Source organism: Mesoplodon mirus (assembly GCF_964341445.2).
Source record: "Mesoplodon mirus genome assembly, chromosome: 5".
NCBI classification, from domain to species: domain Eukaryota; kingdom Metazoa; phylum Chordata; class Mammalia; order Artiodactyla; family Ziphiidae; genus Mesoplodon; species Mesoplodon mirus.
This window is the reverse complement of record NC_138980.1, coordinates 48,441,155-48,465,634: the sequence shown is the minus strand read 5'-3', so window position 1 is coordinate 48,465,634 and position 24,480 is coordinate 48,441,155. Positions and strand designations below refer to the sequence as shown.

Below are 24,480 nucleotides of genomic sequence, written 5' to 3'. Positions count from 1 at the left end.
CTACCACCAGCAGGTGCAACAATTGTGGAAAATACCTCCCCAACCTTCCATAAAATCTCAAAAGCCAGTATTTGAAATATATCATTATACTTAAGAACTGCCACCATGCTGGATCTAACAGTAGCTCCAGAGGACACATTTTCAAAGACCACATTTTTCTTTCTGAAGTAAACCTCAATGGGTAGGGATATATGCTAAATAAAAGTCCTAATTTTCCAGAGTCATGGGTTGCACTTATTTACTGCATAAAGCATTTAAATATAATATTTATTGATTGCCACATTTAAACAAAATTCTTTTTTCAGCTGCAACTGTCTCTGGAGGATAATGACTTTCTAAAATTTATCTGCTCTTATGAAATATTTGCTCTGTTTCTTTGCCCCCTGATAGAAATTCATGCCTCCAATATGCCAGCGAAGTTGGAAAAAGTCTTACTCTAGCCCAATCCCATCAATTTAAAGATGAGGAATCCAAGGTCTGGAGAGTCATATGATTCTGCCTCAGATCAGACATACGGCTAATTTAAAAGGCAGTATCAGAATCTGAACCCAAGTGTCCTAAACCTCTAGCCAGTGCTCTATCATATAAAGCCTCATTTCTATTCAACAAAGCTCTCAGAGCAGTCCTTAGTCACTTCATTGTTTCCTCATTTGCAAGTTTCCTCATCACCTTATCCCCTTGATAATCAGAACAGCGGTTCTATGGATCTGCTTCACCTTCATTATAGCAATTTAAGGTGAACAGTCTAAATGTACACAGTGCCACAGTTACTGGTTCTGTAAAATGCTTTCATTTGGGGGGAAGAATTTCTTCTCTCCTGCCAGTGAAAGATGAAAATTAAATTCTGAGTATTCATCAGTAAAATAACCTCATGTTGTAATCCTAATATCATGTGTCAGACACCCACGAAAGCTTTAAAAAGTCCTTGGTGGCAACGTTCTTACATGTTCTTGAATAACTTGGTTCAAGTCTCCATTCTAAATTGGGTAGTAAAAAGGAAGAGAGAAGTTATTTTTCAACAGCAGCTCTTCCATTAGATTGACTTGATAACTATTTATGTGACAAATTTAACCTGAAGCACTTGAAAATTAGTAACAAAGGTGATAAAAACAATATGAAACGAACAATTAAAGCAGAAATATTGCCTTGACTTGTCTCCTGAAAAATGTACAGTCTCTTCAAATTTTTGAGTACTACAGACTTAGTCCCCTAAGAAAAGAAAGTGTTTTTTTAGTGGTTTTTCTTCCACTGTCCTCTGGCTAAGAAATAAAGAGATAGTTTTGTAGAGGCTTTTGGATTTTTAAAGACTATTTAAGCTGGTATCCTAGTCTTACACCAAATATTAAAAAACAACCAACGAACCTGGATCTGAAAAAAAACACCATGATTTTATTTTATCTTTGGAAAGCAAAGGTTATATAAATAGCAAAACAAACCTAAAATAAAGGACTGAGAACTTAACGGTCAAATAAATAGCTGATAAAGCAAAATCACCAAATCACTTTTCAAACATGGAGCTTCTCTCTTAATGAAGTTTAATCTTACTCTTGATGCAGAACATCTGCTATAGTTATCAAAAGCATACTGATCTAAACCTACTGTATTAAGGGCTTTATATGCTATCTAAGTCCTTAGCCCTTAATTCTCACAACAACACTCTAAGTATCTATCATTATTTTCATATTGCACCTGAGAAAACTGGGGCACTTCAAGGTTAAGTAATCTGCCAAGGTTACAGAGCTTGAATCCAGCTCTGCAGGTTCACAAACCTGTGCTCCTTAGGCACTCTACTGCCTTCTTGGGAGCACAGAAAACTTGAAAATATGGTCAGACTCTAAATTCTATCTGAGGTATTACCCAAGCCACTGTGAATTATTTTCTTATTGAAGCGTAGCTGATTTATAATATTAGCTTCGGGTGTACAATAGCGATTCGGTATTTTCATATATTGTACTCTGTTTAAAGTTATTATAAAATATTGGCTATATTCCCTGTGCTGTACATTACATCCTTGGATCTAATTTATTTTATACCTAGTAGTTTGTATCTCTTAATGAATTATTTTTTCTGGGGTCAAGAAAGCCTGAAGAATTTGCCATCTACACTTCCTGATTTTAGGTTGGGTGAGTGGCACAAATGAAATGTTTTTGTCACCGCACATTGTATCATCACTAAAACCCGAAAGGAAGGGGAAAATTCTTAAACTTTACTTCCTGCTGGCCTAGCAGACCTTACTTAACCACTGTTACATCTATCTGATACACTCAATTTAAGTGTAAGATACTAAAGTTACGACTTTAATCTTAAAGAAAATCAACTATAAAATCAACATTTTACGTGTCAGGGAAGTTAAAAGTAGATCAACAGGATATAAACCCGGGTTGTTTCCTTCTTTAGGGGAAATTTCTTGTTAATTCAATGACTTGTTAATTAAACCAAATGGAACAAGTGGCCCTCCAAAAATGAAGTGTAGTGGAAAAGGAAACAGAGGAAAAGAATCACAGTAAGCTATGTGCTGATCTACTCTCACTGATGTTAGAAAAGCGAAGGATGAGTCTCCTCTAGAGTAACTTCAGTCTGACCACAGTGGCCACTTGTTACACCTACCACCCACTCCAACACTTCAGGTTAATTAGGAATTAAAAGAAACCCAGCAAGGTAAAGGACACCTCCCGAGCAGGCCTAAGGTCTCTGCACCACACTCTGAGGTGCACAGAGAGCCAGTGAAGTGAGTCCTCCACCCGCAAGCTTTCGCTGCTGCCCAGGAGGCAAAGCCCAAAGCCTGGGGCCAAGACAGCTCTCCGGCCAGGGCACTGACCCATCTCTAGACAACCCCGCCCCCTCCCCGACCAAAGTGTCTGTGCCTAGAAGGGTGGGGGTAGGGGCAGGGTGAGGACGGCCTGCATAGGAGAGAAGGGGGCTAAGAGGATGTTTCGAACGAAGAAGGGTCCCTTCCCAGACTGGCGGTTCGGGACGCGGCCCGGGGCCGAGGAGACAACCGGACGCCGCCATGATGGGGCCGGCCGAGACGGGGGGGCGTGACGCGGGAGGCCCCGCGCGCAGACCGGGCTCCCCTTTCCCCCCGCCCCTCCCCCGCGTGGGCCTCGGCCACAACTGACCCCAGATACTCACGCTTTGTCCACCAGCTCCCGCACCTTCCACATGTTCAACATCGTGCCCCGAGCGGGCTGAGCCGCCACCTCCCTTTCCTGTTCCCCACGGACCCCAGAACCCTTCCGCGCCGGGACAGATCCAGGCCGGGGTCGCCGCCGCCGCCTCAAACTCCCCCAGTCAGCGCCTTATCGTGCCACAGCCGCGGCGGCGCCGCCAGTGACACGTCGAGACGCGGGGACAGAGGCTCTGCGTGGACCGGAAGTGTCCGACTTTCCTCCCGTCGCGCGCGGGGCACGCTGGGACTTGTAGTTCTTTCAGCGCGCCAAGCGGGCCAGTTAAGCTGAGAGAGTTGCTGAGGTAAGATTAGTAGGGTTCCTCTTAAACTCTCGGGGTTCTCCCCCCCTCCCCAGCCCCCGACCCACAGAACCGGAAACTCTTAGGGGTGGGGTCGGCAGTCTGTGCTTTAACAAATCCTCCATTCTCACGTTTCAGAACCACCGGTATAGAATCTCGTCACACAAACTTGTTTTTCAGATATAAAGCATTGTTATGTTATTAATAATGATTACATATAAGGAAGTGTGATTGGTATATGTATTCCTCATTGACAGAAGCAACGCTGAATTTGGTTCCAAATGTCCAAATATACTTCCTTCCCAGAGCTTTAGTTTACATCCTTGTAAATTGAAGAGATTGTATTTTAAAACCTATCCCACTCTAATTCTGTGATACGGGGTTCTTATATTTAGACAGCTACTTGATATCCTTGTTAAATGTTGTATTATAAAGCTCAGAAATTCAGTTCACACTCCCTGGGAAACTGTATAAAAACAGCAGTACAGGGCTTCCCTGGTGGCGCAGTGGTTGGGAGTCCGTCTGCCGATGCGGGGGACACGGGTTCGTGCCCCGGTCTGGGAAGATCCCACATGCCGCGGAGCGGCTGGGCCCGTGAGCCATGGACGCTGAGCCTGCGCGTCCGGAGCCTGTGCTCCGCGGCGGGAGAGGCCACAACAGTGAGAGGCCCACGTACCACACACAAAAAAAAACAAAAAAAAAAACCCAGCAGTACAACACTATGACAGGCCCAAGAACTTGGCAGGTGTATATTCTTAAAGCGTAAGTATACATCCACACTGCATTCATTGTTTTATTTATATGGTTGTTGTCATTTTATTTTTCACTTACTCATTTTTGACAGTTCATGTTAAAGCCACAAGCAACCTTAAAGTTCATTTGGTCCAACTGCTTAAATTTTATAGTTTTTTTCATTCTACAAATTTTTACTGAGCATTTTCTATGTGCCAGGAGTGGGGAATGCAGCTGGGAAGAAGACAGACAAGGCCTCAGCTCTCTTGGATCTTAAAGGTCCTTTGGAGGAACACATAGTAATCAAGGGAACATTTAAGATAATTGCAGATAGAAAGTGCTTGAAGAAAACAGAAGATAATGTTATGAAGAATGATGTTAGAGGCAAATAACATTAGGGAGTATTTAGGGCCTCTTTGAGGACTTTTTTTTTTGGCATGAAGGATCTTAGTTCCCCAACCTGGGATTGAACCTGTGCCCTCTGCAGTGGAAGCCTGGAGTCATAACCACTGGACCACCACGGAAGTCCCCTGATGACATTTTATTTAAGCTGAAATTTGAATGATAAAAAGGAGCTGGCAAAAAAAAAAAAAAACTGCAAGAAAAGAATTCCTGGTGAAGGGAACAGATGACGACTCTGATTCGCAAAGGAGACCTGAAATTGATTGCTGCTAGTCATGAAGCTAGGTAACAATGATCCCAAATCAAGAATCTACAACATGTGACCCCTTAGTTAGTTCTTCAGGTCAAATCACCCCTTCATACTGCATCCACTTAATAACTGGAAGCAGCTCTGAAAAAGAGTTTCAATAAGACTTCGGGATTTCAACAAGACAAGCAAGTTGAAAGAATTGCCAGGCAGAAAAGTACAAAAAGCAGAAATCAGGACAAAGCTATCTGAGAGCTTTGTCAAGATAGGATTGCTCAGGCAGACAGAAGTAAAGTGAGTTGGAGAGTGGGTGGGGAGGGGCAGGTAAAGAGATAGGCAGAGAAATGGGGCTTTCGAATGAGAAGTTTGTGTTTCGTGTTGAAAGGACTGTCCAGCTCAAGATTCAAAGGGTGGAATGTGGCCTGGGGAGATAAGAAAGGGAAACTGCTTTCCATAAATAAGAGCTCAGCAAGTTAACTTTCAAACAAGCGGGTTCAGGGTATACCAGCAGAATGAGCCTGGCATAAAAATAACCACCTTCCCTGCCCTCGACCTGTTTGCACATTCATAGTAATTCATAGCTTCACCAGAGTTACCCAGAGAGTACAATGCTATTATCTACTTTGCCTGATCCAACAAGTTTGAAAGTGTCTAGATTTATTCCAGAGTCGTCACCTGTGGTGTTTCCACAGTTGACTAATGCCATCTAGAATATAACACAAAAAACCTGCCTGTCTACCTTTGATTTAAGAGAGCCCTTAATGGACTCAGAAGAAGCAGACAAGGAGAGTTTGTTAAAAAGTGCTCTGGTCTCTAAAGACTAATCATTTGCATTTTAACAAAGTGTTCCATTTTTACCCTTTATCTTGCAAGTTTAGGAGCAGTTTCCATAGTAACTTCTTTGTGGCAATTTAAATGTGTCCACAGTAGAAAAATAAACAAGAAAAAGTCCCACCTACCCCTCTTCAGGAAAACATATTTTTCACTAAATGGGCTTTTAGTAAGGCCAAACCAACACAAGGTTTGAAAGCAAATGTACTCAGTAGTGTTATTTATGTGCCAGGAGCAATTGTAAACACTGCTTCTCTCCTATGGCTGGCTCCTTGGTATTTCCTCCGGAGGAGTTTGATTCCTAGTACAGGGCTGTGGCAGCCATGGGAAGGCTCCGGCCAGATCTTTCTTTAAGAGAACCAGTTGAGAGGACTGTGCATGACCAGCAGCTCCGACAGCCACTTCTTGGGGATCAGCCACAGCATTTATGCCAAGGCTGTGCTGTCATTGGGCTGCTCCCAGGCAATGACTGAGCAAGGTGTTCTGGAGTGAGGCTATTTCTGCCCAAAGCAGGACTCCTCTGCTGGGCCAGCATTGCCTTGGGCTCCCCACTGACCTGGCCCACATTTCCTCAGAGCTTTGCTGCAACTGGACAGATTCTCTTCCAACCCAATCTTCCTTCTCCTTTCTCTCTTGACAGAACTTCCTTGTAGTCTGAAACTCTTCCCACATACTCCTGTTCCTTCTTCCATTTATCCTTCAATAAATCTCTTATACTTCTAATTCCATCTTGGCTTTTGCTTCTTGCAGTATCCAAACTGACACAAGAGGCAAACAGTTGTAACTTGGTTTCAGTATTTGGCCCAGTGAGTGTTGTTTTTGATCACACCTAACTATTCCTCTCTAGAAGTCAGGATACTTGGTTTCGAATCATATTATGAGGGTTGCCACAAGAGCTATGCAGATTATGTATTGCACGGCCCCAGGACCATTTATGTGGACTACCATGAACTGTCAGACAATTAACCACAGACAGGAAGTATAAAGTAGTGGTTAAAAAGTGCAGATTTTGGACTCAGACAAACCTAGGCCTAAATTCTGTATCTGCTATTCAGTAGCTTGGTCATTCTGAATAAGTTAATTAAACCGGTATAGCATAGTGGTTGTGAACTGGGACTCTGGAGCCAGATTGCCTGGGTTTGAGTCTTAGTGTTGCTGCTTACTAGCTATGTGACCTTGGGGAAATTACTTGCTATCTCCATGACTCAGTTTTCTTATCATAATGGGAATAACAGAAACCTACCTTAAAAGCTTTTTCAGACAATTAAGCTAATGTTTAAGAAGAACTTAGAATAGAATCTAATATAAAATAAATACTCAGTAAATGTTAGTAATCTTGATGCTACTGCTGCTGCTAGTAATTGTATTAATCTGTAAAATTTATTCAATATTGCAAGTATTTAGTAAGCTCCTACTATGTTGCAGGCACTGTGCTAGGTGGTAAGGTGGTAGATGTATAATTGGAGATAAAACAGACATAGTAAACAAGCAAATAGATATGGTAAACATACTAAATTCAAAGTGATGTGCTGAGGATTGAATGAAGCAATACATATAACTCATTTCACATTGAGTCCTGCATGTAGTAAGTGCTCACTAAATTCTACCTCACCATTATTATCAAATCCCTTATGTGGATCTCAGCTTTTATCCTTATAAGCTGAGGGGTTGGTCTATCAGAATATCCTACACCTAGCCGTACATCAGAAATCCCTGCACATCTTTCAAAATTTCAGATTCTCTTTCCTAACCTTTGAGTTCTTGACTCAGTAGATGTATTAATCCCTATACTTTCGGTCACAGGTGACAGAAACTCCCAAAACTAGCTTAAGCAAAGCAAGAGAATTTGTTGACCCAGGAGACAGAGGAGTTCGGAGATAGAATTTGCCTCAGGAACTTAGCAGATATGGTCAGAACTCTCTCTGATTTTCATTTTCCTTCATTGCAGATAAGTTTCTTCTAGTTGGCAGGAAATAGGGCTACTACTGTGTGGAGAGTGGGTTGCATTTTTTTTGATTAGGCAACCAGTGGAAAGGGACACTTTAATCTTTCATCCAGTGAGTCTAATGGCACTGGGAATGACTGATTAGCCCAATTTGGATCATGTACCTATCTTGAGGCCATGCATTATGGAATTGCTAGTCCTAGGAGAACCATGTAGAGTTGGGAAAGAAAAGTTCTCTGAAGAAACTCTGAAGAAAGCCATGCCTCGACAGACAAAAACAATAGTTATTTAGTACTGCAGGTCTAAGGTAGGGTCTAGAAATCTGTATTTTAAAAAACCTCTTAAGTGATTTTGCCAGGGCTTGGGATGCCTTGGGTTAGATGACACAAGGTTCTTTCTAGCTCTGACTTTTTTTTTTTTTTTTGGTCCACATCACACAGAAGTTGGGTTGTGGAGAGCAAAAGAAAAAAGACTGCCATGGGGATAATTGAAAAGAAAAAGAAGCAATGAAGAAGTAAGGAGTTAAGTGGAGCCACAGCATCGTGCAGCAGGTAAGCTGGTAGGAGGGCATGCCCTCGCTAACTCTCTGTTCTGCTGACAGTTGGGCTCTTCTTGGCTGAAATTCAGTCTCCTTTCAGGGCTGTTAGAGGGCTTGGGTGGACCTATTCAGAGAGCCTGGTAGGTTCTCTAAAGGGCTAACACATTCCAAGTCCTTTTGCAAGAATGCTCAGGTGCTGGCCGTAGGTGAGATGGAGGCAGAAGTGCTCTTGCAATCATTTTCCTGCCTCCTGGAATGCTCTGTCCCCGACCACAGGCAAGCCCAGAGTAGATGTGCTGCTCCCAGTGGCTGGGCCTCTGAAGCTCTATTCACAGGAATCCAAGTTGCCGTCAGTGAAGCAACTAGGCAGCCTGTGACTGTGGGAACTGATCCTGCTTTGTCAAGTGAGATTCAGGAGTGAATTGGGTGGATGTCAGAAAGGATGGGCTGGCTGGTTTCTGAGGCAGGGTCTTTCTGGATAAGGGCAAGTGTCCTGGGAAAGCCCCCAGGTGTTCAGAGTTCACAGGAGGCTTTGCTGGTCCTTGAACTCTTTATCAGTTCATTAAAAGAATTGTGCTGTAGTGGAAGAGCTCACTGCAGTGGACATCAAAAGAGTCTGAGAGACCACTGTTCTTTAATAAACAGAATGAATGTGGGTAAAGACTGGAGGTGAGGGGGGAGGTCAGTCAGCGCAAGACGTGCTTTTCTGGTAGGAAAGAGTTGACATTCAGTGTTTATAGAGCATCTGCAGTGTGCAGTAGGGTTAAATAGTTGACTAAAACCTGTTGTTACCCAAGGGGCTTATAGTCTAATACGGAAGATAGACTTATAAACAAACAAGCAAAAACCAGAGGGAGATGTTTAATGAGGCAATATAATGGGGGTGGGGGGGTGGGGGAAGAAGGTCAGAAGAAGGCGGTGGTATCAGTGGGATTTGGTTCACAACCCATAGCTGTGTGACCTTGACTGAATTCCTTGACCTCTCATGCCTTGGCGCCCTTTCTGGGTAAATGGGGCTGAAAAGAGTCCCTGACTCATAGGACTTTGTTGTGGGCCGTGAATGTGATGACATACATTAAATTTCTAGCACACTGATTGACATGTAACAAGGACGGATTAAATAAGATCTGTTATCATTGCTAAATCGTTTGTATTCAGAGATTGTGGGTGATGTGGAGAGGGTATTATAACAGGTTCATTAAGTCTTTAAATAAATATGTGTTTGGGCATTTACCCCATTGCCAAAATCATCCTGTGAAAACAGACACGAATTCCTGTTCTCATGATGTTTAGTCTGAAGGAGTAGGTGGATGTTAAACAAATAATGCTGTGGTAAAGCTATCATTGCACACGATGAAGAATGCTGTAGAAGAAAAAGAACAGGGTGCTATGAGAGAATGTAATGGTGGTGTTTCCTGAAGATGGGATAGGGACAAGGGCAGGGAAAGGCCTCTCTGGGAAAGTGACATCTAAAGTGAAGGTGGAAAGATAATTTTGAGCTAATGAGGCAGAGAGAGGAAGAGTATTCCAGATAGAAAGAACAGCCTGTACCCAGGCCCAAGGTAGCGTGCAGCTCGGCATGTTCCTGGATGTGAAAGAAGGCTCAGTGGTGGGGGTGAGGGGAGGGAAACTGGTCAGAGATGAGCTGGGGACGTGAGCAAGGGTGTGCTGGTGATTTGGCTGCTCAGTCAACTTCCCAGGGATTTCTCTGCCTTGCTCTGTGCCCTCCTGACCTCTGTGGAGTACATCATCTGCATTCTCGTGGCTTCTGGTTTCCAGTTGGGTTCAATGTTGTGAGGGTGGATCAGAAAACGGGGGGAGAGATATTTCTTTCTCCTTCCTTCCTGCTTTAGCAACAGGGTTCTGGCCCTCTGTGGCCACTGCTGGTGTCAGGTGGCCCCCCTTCCATGGCTCCAGCTAAGTTTCCTTCCCTTTTCTCTTCAGGCTTTGTGTGGCAATGTTTTCACCCTGAAGCTAACACCTGGGTGCTTCCCCAAATGATGTGAGTTTCCTCACCCTGCCTGCACGGCTGTAAATTGTCCCATTGCGGTGTTCTGTTCAGCTAAACTCTGAGTGTGCCAGCGTCTGCTACTGGGAACCTGACTGATAAAAGTAGTTACACTATGGAGGGACTTGTACGGCAAGTTAAGAAGATGGCTGGCCTTCCCTGGTGGCGCAGTGGTTGAGAGTCCGCCTGCTGATGCAGAGGACACGGGTTCGTGCCCCGATCTGGGAGGATCCCACGTGCCGTGGAATGGCTGGGCCCGTGAGCCATGGCCGCTGAGCCTGCGCATCCGGAGCCTGTGCTCCCCGACGGGAGAGGCCACAACAGTGAGAGGCCCGCGTACCGCAAAAAAAACAGAACGTGGCCTTTTAGATTTCTATCTGCAGTGCAAAAGAAGCTACACATATGCTTTAGTCACTTCCTTGTCACTTTATCTTCTTCCTGCTACCGCCCCGTTTCTCTGCTCCCTTTAACAGAAGGCTGTCTTCTTCACAAACAGGCTCCTCGTCATTACTTCTGAAGCCGCAGTTGATCACTTCTTCCTTCTCAAAAACTCCCTCTCTCTTAGCTTTCATGACCCCACAGTCTTTTAGGTCTACATGTCGACTCCTTCAGAAACCCTTTGTTCCTCTCCCTGGCTTGTAGACGTTGAGGGGCTGCCTAGGGCTTCTTTCCTTCTCCACTGCCATCGTCAACCATAATCATTTCTCATCTGAACTACTGCAAATGCTTGCTAATTTATTCTTCCAAGATCTTTTTGAATCATAAATCAGACCATGTTACTACTTGCACATAATACTTTATTGGCTTCCCATGGCACTTCGAATCCAAACTTGAACTGTCTGAGGTCCATCCCTGGTCTAAACAGCTGTATCCTGGAGGATATACTGAAACTGTGACCCTCATATGGGTTAAGGCTCAAGGCCGGTTCTGAGAAAAAGGGTGCTAAAATCTGTCATTGACAGTGTGGCAGTACCCCTTTTTTTAACACTTAAAAAATATGTTTATTCCAGCCAATCCTTCCTAGAATAGGTCTTCATGGTATTGACTGGATTTTTATAGCATCTTGGACTTTCAGTTTAAGTTTGGAAAGTTACCAAGGTTTGGTTCCCAATTTGTTTGTAAACCCTCCCTTGCAGTAGGGTTACTTCTGCTACTCTTGTTGATGTGTTGATTTGACTCATTTCTTCTTTTTCATGCTAAGTATCTATTCTGGTGACAACTTGTTATTATAGAAAAGGAGTGTCATGAGTTTTGTTTGGTTTGCAATAAGTTTCCGACTATAGAAGCCGCTTTTCCTGTGTGTTAGCAGTTCTCTTGAATTATCATTTGAGTCTTAAGGCTTCTGGTGGGCGTTATCTAAACCTAGTTCCTGTTGGGCAGGTATAACATTAGAATTTCCCCATCTTTGATGATTCATCCTGAAAAGTAGTGGGTCACTGATCTGGTCTGGGAAGCCTAAGAACTGACAGATGCAAACACCTATTGGGAGGGGAAGGATGGAGAAAAAGATAGCAAGGATTATTATCTTTTTGAAGTACAGATTCATCCTCTTTCTTCAGAATCTTTTATTGGAAATGTTTTTGGTTTTTTTTAATAACCAAAATTAAAATATGTTCATACATCCTCATATATCTACCCTTTGACCCAACAATTCAAATCCTAGGTATTTATCCAAGAGAAATGGAAATCTATGTCAAAATACTTGTGCAACAGAGAACTATATTCAGTATCCTTTGATAAACCATAATGGAAAAGAATATAAAAAAGGAGGTATGTGTATGTATAACTGAATCACTGCTGTATAGCAGACATTAACACACTGTAAATCAACTATACTTCAATTAAAAAAAAATTCTCATGCAAGAATGTTCACTGTAGCTTTGTTCACAATAGCCAAAATCTGGAAACAACCCAAATGTCCATCAGCAGGATATGGACAAATTGTGATACACCATTTGAATGGAATACAACTTAGCAATGAAAAAGGAATGAACTACCAATGTATACAACAACCTGGATGAATCTCACAGGCACAACAGTGAACAAAAGAAGCCAGACACAAAAAATTATGAATCCATTTATATAAAATTCTAGAACAGTTAAAATTAATCTAAGGTGAAGTAAATCAGAACTGGTTGCCTGAGGTGGAAAGAAGGGTGGGGACAGCAGAATTAAAAATGAAATACACTCATTTCAATAAATGAAACAGTCCAAAAATATGTAAAGAAAAGTTGATCCTTTTCCATTTATTTTCACCCCCTATGGTAATCCTGTTAAAAGCATATGTATTTTTCCACACTGTCTTCATGTTCCTATAAATATAAACAAATATATGTGCACATATGTAACTTTTGCTTTAGGATCATACTATACATGATGCTTGCTTTTTAAAATACCTGCTTAATGACATATTATGGATATCCCTCCAGTTCAATAAATATAGATCTAATTCATTCTTTTTAATACTGGTGTGATTCCTTAATATGAATGTACCATAATTTATTGAACCATTTTCTTATTGATGGATAATCAGGTTGTTCCTACTTTTTATTTTTGCCACTGTGAACAATATTGCAATAAAATAGATCTTTGCACATCTATCTTTACATATGGTGTTTAGAGTAGGTTCTCAAAAGTGGGACCAGGGAAAGATATGTTCTATGTTTTTTTATTTAAGGATGTTGGCAAATTGTATACCAAAGAGAGGATAGCAGTTCTTTCTCTCACCAAGCAACATATTGAAAAGCCCATTTTGTCACATCCTCACCAGCACTAGATGCTATTGCTCTTTAGAATTTTTGCCAATTGTATTGATAAAAATATGTTGCCTTAATTTCAAATTACTCCTAACTGTGGGGAAAAAATATGTTTTCATACCTTATGTAAAAGTCCCTTTTAACATCCCTCCCATTTTTTAGTCCTGGTTCTTCTTAGGCAGTGTGGCTCACACCCTTCAAACTTGTATTTTCAGGTATATTGGGAGATGGGAGGCAAGCATGGCAGGGAAGGAGCCATTCCCATTCTTTTTGTTTGTCTTTCTTCTACTTCAAATATTCAGCCTAATGGGATGAATGAAATGAGTGATATACCCAGAGATATGAAAGCAGTTGCAAGCCTTAGCTCTGTGGCACAGGGCAGAGACACCAGAAGAAGTGAGTTGAACCTGAAGTGTATTCCTCAGCTGAGTTTGTCACCAACCTTGCTTCCACTAGCACTGCATTTCCTTCAGCCTCTTTGCTGCAGATGTTAGCTGGCTTAAGCAGAGTTAGTTAGAAAGGCCTTCTCTGAACCCCCTGCCTGAAGTTGGTTCTGTCATTGCCTATCATGCAGCCTGCTTATTTTCATCCTGGTACTAACAGGAATCTGTGATTGTCTTATTTATTTATTTACTTGTTGTGTTGGGCAGTGTCTCAGAACTCAAAACAGAACATAAAACAGAACTCAAGAGGGTTTAATTGAAGAGAATTAAGCCAGTGGACCCTTCATGGAGCCAAGGTCAGGGTTAAGGGTATTAATAAGGATGTCGAGGCATCTGGGACTAAGCAGCAGTGAGGACCCATCACCATCAGTTTCAGTTCTCTATTGCTATGTACCAAGGTGCCTACAACTTAGTGACTTAAAAAAAGCAACCACCATTTATTTGCTCACGATTATTCAGTTTGAGCAGGGCTTGTAGAAATGGCTCATCTCCGCTCTGTACTTGGTAGAGTTGGCTGGGGAAATTCAACTGGAGCTGAGTGAGGATCCAAGATGGGTACATTCATACATCTTGTGCCTCTGTGCTGGGGTAGCTGGACTGGTGAGTGGTGGGCTAGGCTTGTCTCTCTTTCCATGTGATCTCTCCCTGTTTAATAATTTAGCCTGAGCGCTTATTAGGTGGCTGGGTCCCGGGAAAGTCAAAGTGGAAGCTGCCGGGCCTCTTAAGGACTTGTCCCAGAACAGACAGAGCATCACATTTGCCATGTTCTTCTGGTCAAAGCAGGTCACAAGGCAAGTCCAGATTCAAGGGGAGGTGAACTAGGTACTACTTCTTAAGGGGAGGATCAGCTTGAACATATAGGTTGAAATGAATCATTAATAGCTGTCTTTTCAGATAATCTGCTACACATGCTTCAGTATGAAAAGACAGAGGAAGAAGGTAGAATTTCCAGTGAGATCTGGTGCTACAGAGGAAGTCTATCCTACAGGAGATGTAGTAGTTGAAGTTTACTGCCAGAGCTGTGAGGCTGAGGCAGGGAGAAGAAACACCCTCATCCCTCGCTTCCTGCTGCCTCATTTCTTGCTAGTAAAAGGGAGCCTGGTCTACACAGCTCTCAGAGGTGAACCCTACCTCTCCAGAAGCAGGTCAGAAAAGGCCATTGAATAGGTTGGGGATGGGAGAGGCATTGAAGAGAAGCAGCCTATTTTTAATTATCCATTTTTCATATTAGAATGTTTCATCAAGGGAAGGGAGCATTTATCCTGATCACAGCTGATTCCCTGGGTGTAGCAAGTGCCTGGCACTTTCCAGGTACTCAGTAAAATGTGTTGAATGAATTGAGTTCAGTTATCTGAGAGTCATAAACTTGACGGTCCTTGTTTCTGATACTGCAGAGGAAACACCTGAAAGATGGCAAGATAGAGGTTAATGAGAAATGAAACCAGCTTGGTCCTAAGGCCATAGCTTCACTTTGGGGCTAGTCATCGTAGAAAGCATGATGCAGATTTCCTAGAGACTGACATGGAGTGCTACAATTTCATGTAGAATACTTTTAGAGTCATAACAACCAATCTGACCTCCCTGGTGATTTTCTGAGCATTATTCTTGCCTCACTGGGTTCCCTGATGATGGGCTTAGGTGCCCTGAATTGATTTACCTGTTTTCCTTAATGTAGCACCTGTAAGAAGCTGGAATTTATTTTTTTAATTGAGATATAATTCACATATCATAATAGTCTTTTAAAGTGTGAATTCAGTGATTTTTAGCATATTCACACAGCACTAATTCCTGAACATTATCATTAAACCCATATTTGTTAGCAGTCACTTACCATCTCCCTGTCTTCCCAGTCCCTGGCAACCACTAATGTACTTTCTGTCTCTGTGGATTTGCCTACTTTGGACATTCTATATAAATGGAATCATGTAATATGTGACATTTTGTGTCTGGCTTCTTACACTAAGCATGATGTTTTCAAGGTTCATTCATTTGTGGCATGCATCAGTGCTTCATTTCTCTTTCATGGCTGAATATTACTCTTTTGTATGAATATACCATATTTTGTATATCTGTGCATCAGTTGATGCATATTCATTCTGCTTTTCAGTTACTTTGAATAAATAGTGCTATGAACATTTGTGTACAAACTTTTGTGTGGACATATGTTAATTCTCTTGGGTATAAACCTAGGAGCAGAATTGCTGGGTCATGTGATACTTCTATGTTTCCTTTTTTTTTTTTTTATGTTTACCTTTTTGAGAAACTGCCAGAGAGTTTTCCAAAGTGGCTGCACCACTATACATTCCTACCAGCAATGTATGAGGGTTCCAGTTTCTTCACGTTCTCTTTAGAGCTTGATAATGGCCATTCTAGTAGGTGTGAAGTGCTACCTCACTGCGGTTTTGATTTGTGTTTCCCTGGTGGCTAATGATGTTGAACATCTTTTTATGTGCTTATTTGCCATTTGTATATCTGTTTTGAAGAATTATGTATTCAAGTCCTTTGCCCATATTTTAATTGAATTTTTTGTCTTTGTTGTTAAGTTGTAAGACTTCTTTATATATTCTAGATACAAGTCCCTTATTAGATGTATGATTTGCAAGTACTTTCTCTCATTTTTTTCCCTTAAAAATGGTTAATTTTATGTTAATTTCTTCTCAATAAAATAAATAAATAAATAAAGTTGTAAGGAAAAGATGTGGAGACATATCAACCAAAACCAAAACCAAAACAAAAAAGTCTAAAATTTCAAAAAAGGGGGGGAGGGGAGGTGGGAAGGGAGCAGGCTGATGTTAAGAATCCTTATCACATTCACAGCAAGCTGTCTGAGCCTAGTGAAGCCACACTTCTCTACTCTATGGTTATACCTGCCAACTGGAAAGGTTACTGCAAGGGTTCTAAATATCTCACAAAGACTGGAATTCTAGAATTGCCTGGTATTTCCCCTTCCTGGCCATTTCATCATAAATTGGGGTCACAAATTCAAGGGCCATATTTATGAACGCAAATTTAGGATACATACTCTGGTTAAGTACCAAAAGTACCAAGTATACTCCCAGGGACAATGGATTTTGCTCAAAAATCCAGGACATTTAGCTGTTAAAAACTACAGCTCTCTCAATGATTCTAACACTCAAGGGATTAAAAGAACTCATCCTCAGATATTTTACATATAGAAATAGTAAAAGCATAACTGAATTTCACTGCATTTTAAAAACACAGTTCAGGGGCTTCCCTGGTGGTGCAGTGGTTGAGAGTCTGCCTGCCGATGCAGGGGACACGGGTTCGTGCCCTGGTCCGCGAAGATCCCACGTGCCGCAGAGCGGCTGGGCCCGTGAGCCATGGCTGAACAGGCTGTGGCTTCAGTGATGCCTGTGGTCATTAGGATTAGAGGACTCCCGGTCCCGGGAGTGCCGGGCCCTTTTACGCCTGTGGGATTTATCTTGACTCCTACTTCTACTTCTGTGACTACGCCCCTCAGAGCGCCCACTGTGCCGGCTGCAATGTGCGTCTGAGCTTCGACCTCTGTCTCCATCTCTGTTCTTGTCTTCTCTCTCTTCCCTCCTGCTTGATGACTTGTGTTCGTGCTTGGGCTTCTCCTTCCTCGGCTCCCTCTCTCGGTCCTCTGTTCCACCACGGCAGGTCGCCCTAATCTCAGGGGAGCTGGGGTGGGGCTTCCACACTTCCCTGGACTCTGACTTCTGACCCCTCTCTGAGTTCTTGCCACTGTGCTTTTTAGAGCCAGGGTCATCCTTTTCCTTTATCATCTTGCTTCTGGGCGATGAAGAGGAGGCTGGCTGCTCTGCCTGTACCTCCTGGTCAGTCTTCTCTTTTTCTTTCTTTTCTTTTTTAACTTTCTGTGTTTTTTGTGTTTTCTGGTGGGTTTGCCATCTTCAGAGCCCTCAGATGAACTCAGTGAGGGAGTGTGAGCCCCGCAGCCCCTCTCCTGCAGCTCTTTGGTCACATCATCCATTTCTTCTGAGTCCTTAGGAGCCCGATAGTTAGACACATGATCCACTCGGACAGATTTTCCTTTGATCTTGATCCCATTAAAATTGTCAACAGCCAGAATTGTGCTCCTCTGGTCTTCATAGCAGAGGAAACAGAATCCTTTGGATTTCCCAGTCTTCTTGTCCCGTACCAAATTAATGTTAACAATTTCGCCATATTGTGAGAACACACAGATGATGTCCCCTTCAGTCAGCTCATAAGGAAGCCCTCCCAAGAAGATCCAGGCGCTGTCCTTGTACTCCGAGTGCCAAGACACCTTCTCCGCTTCCCGCATCTGGACCTCACGCTCATTCAGCTCGTTGATCAGCTTAACTTTAGTTAAAGGGTTCATCTCTGCGGGTTCATGCTCAGAAGCTAGGAACCGACTTCACGCTCAGAACCTAGGAAGCGACTTCCGGGAGAAGCCGTAAGACGCATGCGCAGCCCCAGCGCCACGCGCCCATTCCTTTCTCTCATTTTGTACGCTGTCTTTTTCACTTAAAAAAAAAATATTTAGGGACTTCCCTGGTGACGCAGTGCTTAAGAATCTGCCTGCCAGGGTTCCCTGGTGGCGCAGTGGTTGAGAGTCCGCCTGCCGATGCAGGGGATACGGGTTCGTGCCCCGGTCCGGGAAGATCCCACATGCCGCGGAGCGGCTGGGCGCGTGAGCCATGGCCACTGAGCCTGCGCATCTGGAGCCTGTGCTCCGCAACGGGAGAGGCCACAGCAGTGAGAGGCCTGCGTACCGCAAAAAAAAAAAAAAAAAAAAAAAAAAAAATCTCCCTGCCAATACAGGGGACATGGGTTCGAGCCCTAGTCCGGGAAGATCCGACATGCCACAGAGCAACTAAGCCCATGTGCTACAACTACTGAGCCTGCGCTCTAGAGTCTGCGAGCCACAACTATGGAGCCCGTGTGCCACAAACACTGAAGCCCACGCACCTAGAGCTCATGCTCCACAACAAGAGAAGCTACCGCAATGAGAAGCCTGTGCACCACAACGAAAGAGTAGCCCCCACATGACACAACTAGAGAAAGTCTGCGTGCAGCAATGAAGACCCAATGCAACCAAAAATAAATAAATTAAAATAAAATAAAAATTAAAAAAACCTATTTATTTATTTATTTATAATAATGATTTAAGACCAGTCAATTGAGTCCTTTTTTTTTTTTTAAACTTTGTTTATTTTTGGCTGCGTTGGGTCTTCATTGCTGCACACAGGCTATCTCTAGTTGTGGCGAGCAGGGGCTACTCTTGGTTGTGGAGCATGGGCCCTAGGCCCATGGGCTTCAGTAGTTGCAGCATGCGGGCTCAGTAGTTGTGGCTCATGGGCCCTAGAGTACGCGGGCTTCAGTAGTTGTGGTGTGTGGGCTCAGTAGTTGCAGCACAGGGGCTCTAGGGTGTGCGGGCTTCCATAGTGTGGCTCATCGGCTCTAGAGCACAGGCTCAGTAGTTGTAGCACATGGGCTTAGTTGCTCTGTGGCATATGGGATCTTCCCGGACCAGGGATCGAACCCATGTCCCCTGCACTGGCAGGCGGATTCTTAACCACTGCACCATCAGGGAAGTCCATATTTATTTATTTATTTATTTAGGCTGCACCGAGTCTTAGTTGTGGCACATGGAATCTTCGTTGAGGTGTGCGGGATCTTCGCTGAGGCATGTGGGATCTTTAGTTGTGGCATGCAGGGTCTTTTAGTTGTGGCATGAGGACTTCTTAGTTTTGGCATGCAGACTTCTTAGTTTTGGCATGCAGACTCTTAGCTGCGGCATGCAAACTCTTCATTTGTGGCGTGCATGTGGGATCTAGTTCCCTGACCAGGGATTGAACCCGGGCCCCCTGCATTGGGAGCTCAGAGTCTTACCCACTGGACCACCAGGGAAGTCCCTCACTTTCTTGATAACGTCCTTTGAAGCACAACATTTTAAAATTTTGATCAAGTCCAATTTATTAATTTTTTTTCTTTGGTTACTTGTCCTTTTGGTGCTGTACCTAAATACTGCTTATTCCAAGGTCACAGAGATCTACCTCTATATTTTCTTCTAAGAGTTTTGTAGTTTTAGTTATTAGATTCAGGTCCTTGATCCATTTTGAGTTAATTTTTGTATATGGTGTGAAATGGGGCCCAATTTCATTCTTTGCGTGTGAATATCCAGTTGTCCCAGCATCATTTGTTGAAAAGATTATTCTTTTCCCAATGAATTATTTTAGTTGATTGATGATAACTCTCAGAAGTTATTCGTAATGTCAATAATAATGACTAGAATTATTGCTGGCTCTTAGTTTCCATGAAGAATTTTTGTCTCCTTCAATTTGGGTACTTTTGTTTCAGAGGTCATTCCAGGATCTCAGACTTGTATTCTTTTGTTTTTTTCTCCCCATATCTACCTTTTAATTTTTATTTTGTTTTATTTATTTATTTTTAATTTATTTTATTTATTTATTTTTGGCTGCATTGGGTCTTAATTGCTGCGCATGGGCTTTCTCTAGTTGTGGCAAGTGGGGGGCTGCTCTTCATTGTGGTTCGCTGGCTTCTCATTGCAGTGGCTTCTCTTGTTGCGGAGCACGGGCGCTAGGCACATGGGCTTCAGTAGTTGTGGCACGCGAGCTTCAGTAGTTGTGGCGCACGGACTCAGTAGTTGTGGCTCACGGGCTTAGTTGCTCTGTGTCATGTGGAATCTTCCAGGACCAGGGCTCGAACCTGTATCCCCTGCATTGGCAGGCAGATTCTTAACCACTGCACCACCAGGGAAGTCCCAGACTTGTATTCTTTTTTTTTTTTTTTTTTTTTTTCTTTTTGCGGTATGCGGGCCTCTCACTGTTGTGGCCTCTCCCGTTGCGGAGCACAGGCTCCGGATGCGCAGGCCCAGCGGCCATGGCTCACGGGCCCAGCCGCTCCGCGGCATATGGGATCCTCCCAGACCGGGGCACGAACCCGTATCCCCTGCATCGGCAGGCGGACTCTCAACCACTGCGCCACCAGGGAGGCCCCAGACTTGTATTCTTGATTAACACAATGCTGAACCCACTAAGGGAGGTGGCTGAGGGAGGACAATGGTGTAAGTCCCAGTCCAAGTTTGAAAGCCCAAGAACCAGGAGTTATAATGTCAAGAGCAGGAGAAGACAGATGTCCTAGCTCACAGGGAGAGAGTGAATTCACCCTTCCCCTACCTTTTTGTTTTATTCAGGCACTCAACAGATTGGATAATGTCCACCCACATTGAGGAGGGCCATCTGCTGTACTCGTTTCACCAATTCAAATGCTAACATCTTCTGAAACACCCTCAGAAACATACCCAGAAACACTGTTTTACCAGCTATCTGGGCATTCCTTAGCCAAGTCAAGTTGATGCATAAAATTAACCATCACAAGGATTAAATGAGTTTTAATCCTGTGAAATGCGTTACAGATATAAAGAAGGCAAATGTCAGTGCTTTGGCAAAAGTTGGACTAGGTTGTCTGAAAGCAAGCTTTGCACTTTGATTAATTACCTGGGTGACCTTGCCCAATCACTTAAACTCTCAATTTCCTGTTCTATGAATGCAGGTAATAATGACAAGTTTAAAGACCTTTCTGAGTTATCCTGAGACTGAAACACTGTAGTAGGTGTAAAAGTGCTTTGGAAAACTTCTTATTCTGGGCATTGCTTTCATTCTAAAAACTGCCCTTGAACTGTTTATAGTACCGATTTATCCCTGTGCTTGGGGCCAGCCCCAACTAATGTTTACAATAATAAAACATTAACATGAGATTTCTTACAACTTAACTGGGTAAGGGCCAGGCCCTGGTACTTGCCTCACAGAAAGTAGTTATACAGCGTTTATTAACAACCAAGCTCTCAGGGAACTCTCAATGAATACTTTTGGTGCTGGGGTAAAATGTGACCAAATAATATCAACCATAGTCTTTTATTGATGACTTAGAATATAGAGGAAGTATGTTTTTTAAACAAAAGTCTCAGATGACCTTATTTACATTGTGGTGCAGCTAGAAGACCTAAGTCTTCATACCCTCGCCCGCACACCTCCCATCCACCCCAAGTAGTTATGGGGAGGAAGATAGTTTGCTCAAGGGAACCCTATTTGAGGGGAGGAGGACAGTGAACCAAATAAAGGAACTGTAGTAATCCAGAGCACTAACTCCAGTGTTGAGAAAGATACATTTGCAAATTATGAAGCATTTAGGTATGATTCTCTATATCCCTGTGGGTTGGTTTAGATTTAACTGCCTTTGGTGATTAATGTTAAGTTTTGGAAGATACAAGTAGGTCCAAATGTTATTGACAGGCCAAGATAGAAGATCTTTGTCACCTACCATGTCAAGAGAGACACCAAAGAGGACTGGACACCTGGAGTATCAACAACCCCCTCCCCTACAGCGCACCTCCTCGACAAATTTCTGAGTGTTATGTCAGACTGAGTAACTCAGAATTTGAGATATTTTCCCTAGGGGAAACACATCCCCTGGTTGGGGAAGAGATATGGCCCTGGGGCAAAAACAGTCCTTGTGAGGAAGGGTGGAATTTTCCAGAGATTAGAGAGGAGGGTGATGCTTTCATATGAGAATATGAGGGTCCAGAAACAAGGTTAGGATCTGGGGGGATTCCAGGAAGGAAATTCCCTTTATGGAGGGTTTAACCTCTTAGGTGCTTTTCCTTTTAACCATGAAAAGTTATACTTAGTATTTAGTTTTATACTATTTCCCTCATATTCTGTAATTGCCTTTGGCTTCTTCCAACCCTTCAGTAAAGTTTGATACACAGCTTCTTATCAGCTGTGCCTCAATTTCCTTATCTGTAAAATGGAGATAATATCTACCTCTTAGGTGAGGATTAAATTAATTAATACATGTTAATTAATGTGCTAATTAGGGCTTCCCTGGTGGCGCAGTGGTTAAGAATCCGCCTGCCAATGCAGGGGACACAGGTTCGAGCCCTGGTCCGGGCAGAGCCCACATGCTGTGGAGCAACTAAGCCCGTGCGCCACAACTACTGAACCTGCACTCTAGAGCCCGACGAGCCACAACTACTGAGCCTACATGCCACAGCTACTGAAGCCCATGCTCCTAGAACCTGTGCTCCACAACAAGAGAAGCCACCACAATGAGAAGCCCACGTGTAGCAACAAAGAGTAGCCCCCGCTCGCCACAACTAAAGAAAGCCCACGTGCAGCAAAGAAGACCCAACACAGCCAAAAATAAAATAAACAAATAAATGTATTTTTTTTAAAGTGCTAATTAACGAGTTAAATTAGGATACCCACAAGCACTTGGCCCATAAAAATGCTCAGTATATGTTCACTGTTGTGCCTATTGTTACCATACCTTCTCCTCTTCCTCTTCTCAAGGCCTTTCTTTTTTTTTTTTAATTTGGCCACACCATGTGGCATGTGGGATCTTAGTTGCCTGACCAGGGATCGGAAGCACAAAGTCTTAACCACTGGAGTACCAGGGAAGTCCCTCTCAAGGCCTTTCAGACAGCGAAAGGAGCCAGAGCTACTTCCATTTTTTGAGGCTACCAGTTTACAAAATATGATTGCAAAATATTGGTATGCTTTAAACATTTATATATGACACATTAATTCTTTGCAACACACACATGAAAAATACTAGCAATAAAACTGCGCTCTTTATGGGGTAATTACAATGGTATACAAATTGTGTACTATGGACACTGTAGCTCAGGGATAGGATACAAGCCTAAAGCTGAAAGGCAAGGCAAACATCAGTATCTTCCAGTCCTGTCCCCTTATCTTCCTATCTTTATTTATAACCTCATTGAGAAAACTCTTTAAAGGAGAACTTTAGTCCTTTCATGAATGGGAGTCCAGACCAAAAGTCCCCTCTGCACCCCTCTACTCCCAATCCTTGTGCTCAAGGCAGATTCATAAAGGGAAGTAAGGGCCCTCTCTCCCCAGATCCCTCCCTCCACCTTTGCAGAGAGAGAAGTGGCCAAAGACCAAGTAGCCTGAAGGAGCAGTCAAGCAGACGATTCTGGAAGGGACAAATCATTAACGTCCACTTCCACCTCAACTCTTCCCCTAACATTCATGAGGAAGATAAAAACCTAAGGGGAGAGAGGAGCTGACATTCTAGTAGCTTGAGTAATGGCTGGTTGTATAGAATCACAGGTGAGCCAGGCTTCAGCTTCATGGGCTGATCCTTTCATTGTTATCTGTCTTGATGGAAATCTTTCTAAAATGGAGTCTACTTCCCCACGTTATTAAAAAGAGTGTACTGAAAATAAAAAACAAAACCAAAACATAGTCTACAAATGAAAAAGATGGATGACATTTTATTTGAGATACCATGTGCTTGTGAATCATGTCTGAAGAGTTTTATTTTGGCAGAGAGGAATACCTAGAAACTCATAGCAGAAGATAAAAAATGCACACATATTTTCCACACTATCTCTGTTTTCTTTATATTTTCAAGTTGGTGTCATAGCTCTACATATATCATCATGGGGATGAAGAAAAGGCTTTGTATTCATTACTGTAAAAGTGAACCTGCAGAGAAATGTGACTGCAAGCATTTCTGTTGGATGAGGACCATTTAAAGTGCTTTTTTTTTTTCTGAAAAAAAAAATGAAGAATACTAATAGAGGACAAAGCTAAGAAAGCTCTTAAAACTAATTTCCTTAAGAACAAAGAAAGAAAACAAAGTTTTATTTCCAGATTGAGGCCCCTCCCTCTTGACTCAAGTTTTGGCCATTATTTCATTCCCTTTTGAACCCCCAAGGTACAGTGGGTTAAGGGAAAGGGGATATACATTGTAGTCCAAAGTCTTGGGTGCTGGTTTATCTCAGGTCCTTACCAGTTTATGGTTTCAGGCATCTCTGAATCTTGGATTTTCTATTTGTAAAATGACCCAGTTTCTCCCCTGCTCCAGGAACATTATAAAGATGAAAAGCAGTAGAGATTTGTGACTATACGTATAGATGTATGATATTGCCTAGTGCTTGTCCTGGAATCTACCTGTTGCTCAACAAAGGGCAGTTGCTATTATGTGTTAGTCACATTTTATTCCCAATTGCTTCCCTTAGTATGTTAACCTTCCCTGTTTTCATCTCAGTTGTTTTGCTCTTGCCCAGTGGGATGCATGGTATGACCATCCATTC

General features: G+C 42.9%; 1 protein-coding gene and 1 pseudogene across 3 annotated transcripts in view; both read right to left on the bottom strand.

Moving 5' to 3' along the window:
* CLINT1 (clathrin interactor 1) overlaps window positions 1–3,369 on the bottom strand; it is a 67,017-nt gene extending 63,648 nt beyond the window's left edge. The window contains exon 1 of one of the 2 annotated variants that reach the window (XM_082621582.1): window positions 3,133–3,369. In XM_082621582.1, the coding sequence (XP_082477708.1) occupies window positions 3,133–3,173 (41 nt within the window). In that variant the 5' untranslated portion in view covers window positions 3,174–3,369. The remainder of the gene's footprint in view (window positions 1–3,132) is intronic. The other variant, XM_082621583.1, reaches the window with a different exon arrangement.
* Window positions 3,370–16,732: 13,363 nt separating this feature from the next.
* On the bottom strand, window positions 16,733–17,753 carry LOC309805481 (RNA-binding motif protein, X-linked 2-like; annotated as a pseudogene). The gene has a single exon. The product of its transcript is annotated as an RNA-binding motif protein, X-linked 2-like (transcript).
* Between the last annotated feature and the right edge of the window lie 6,727 nt (window positions 17,754–24,480).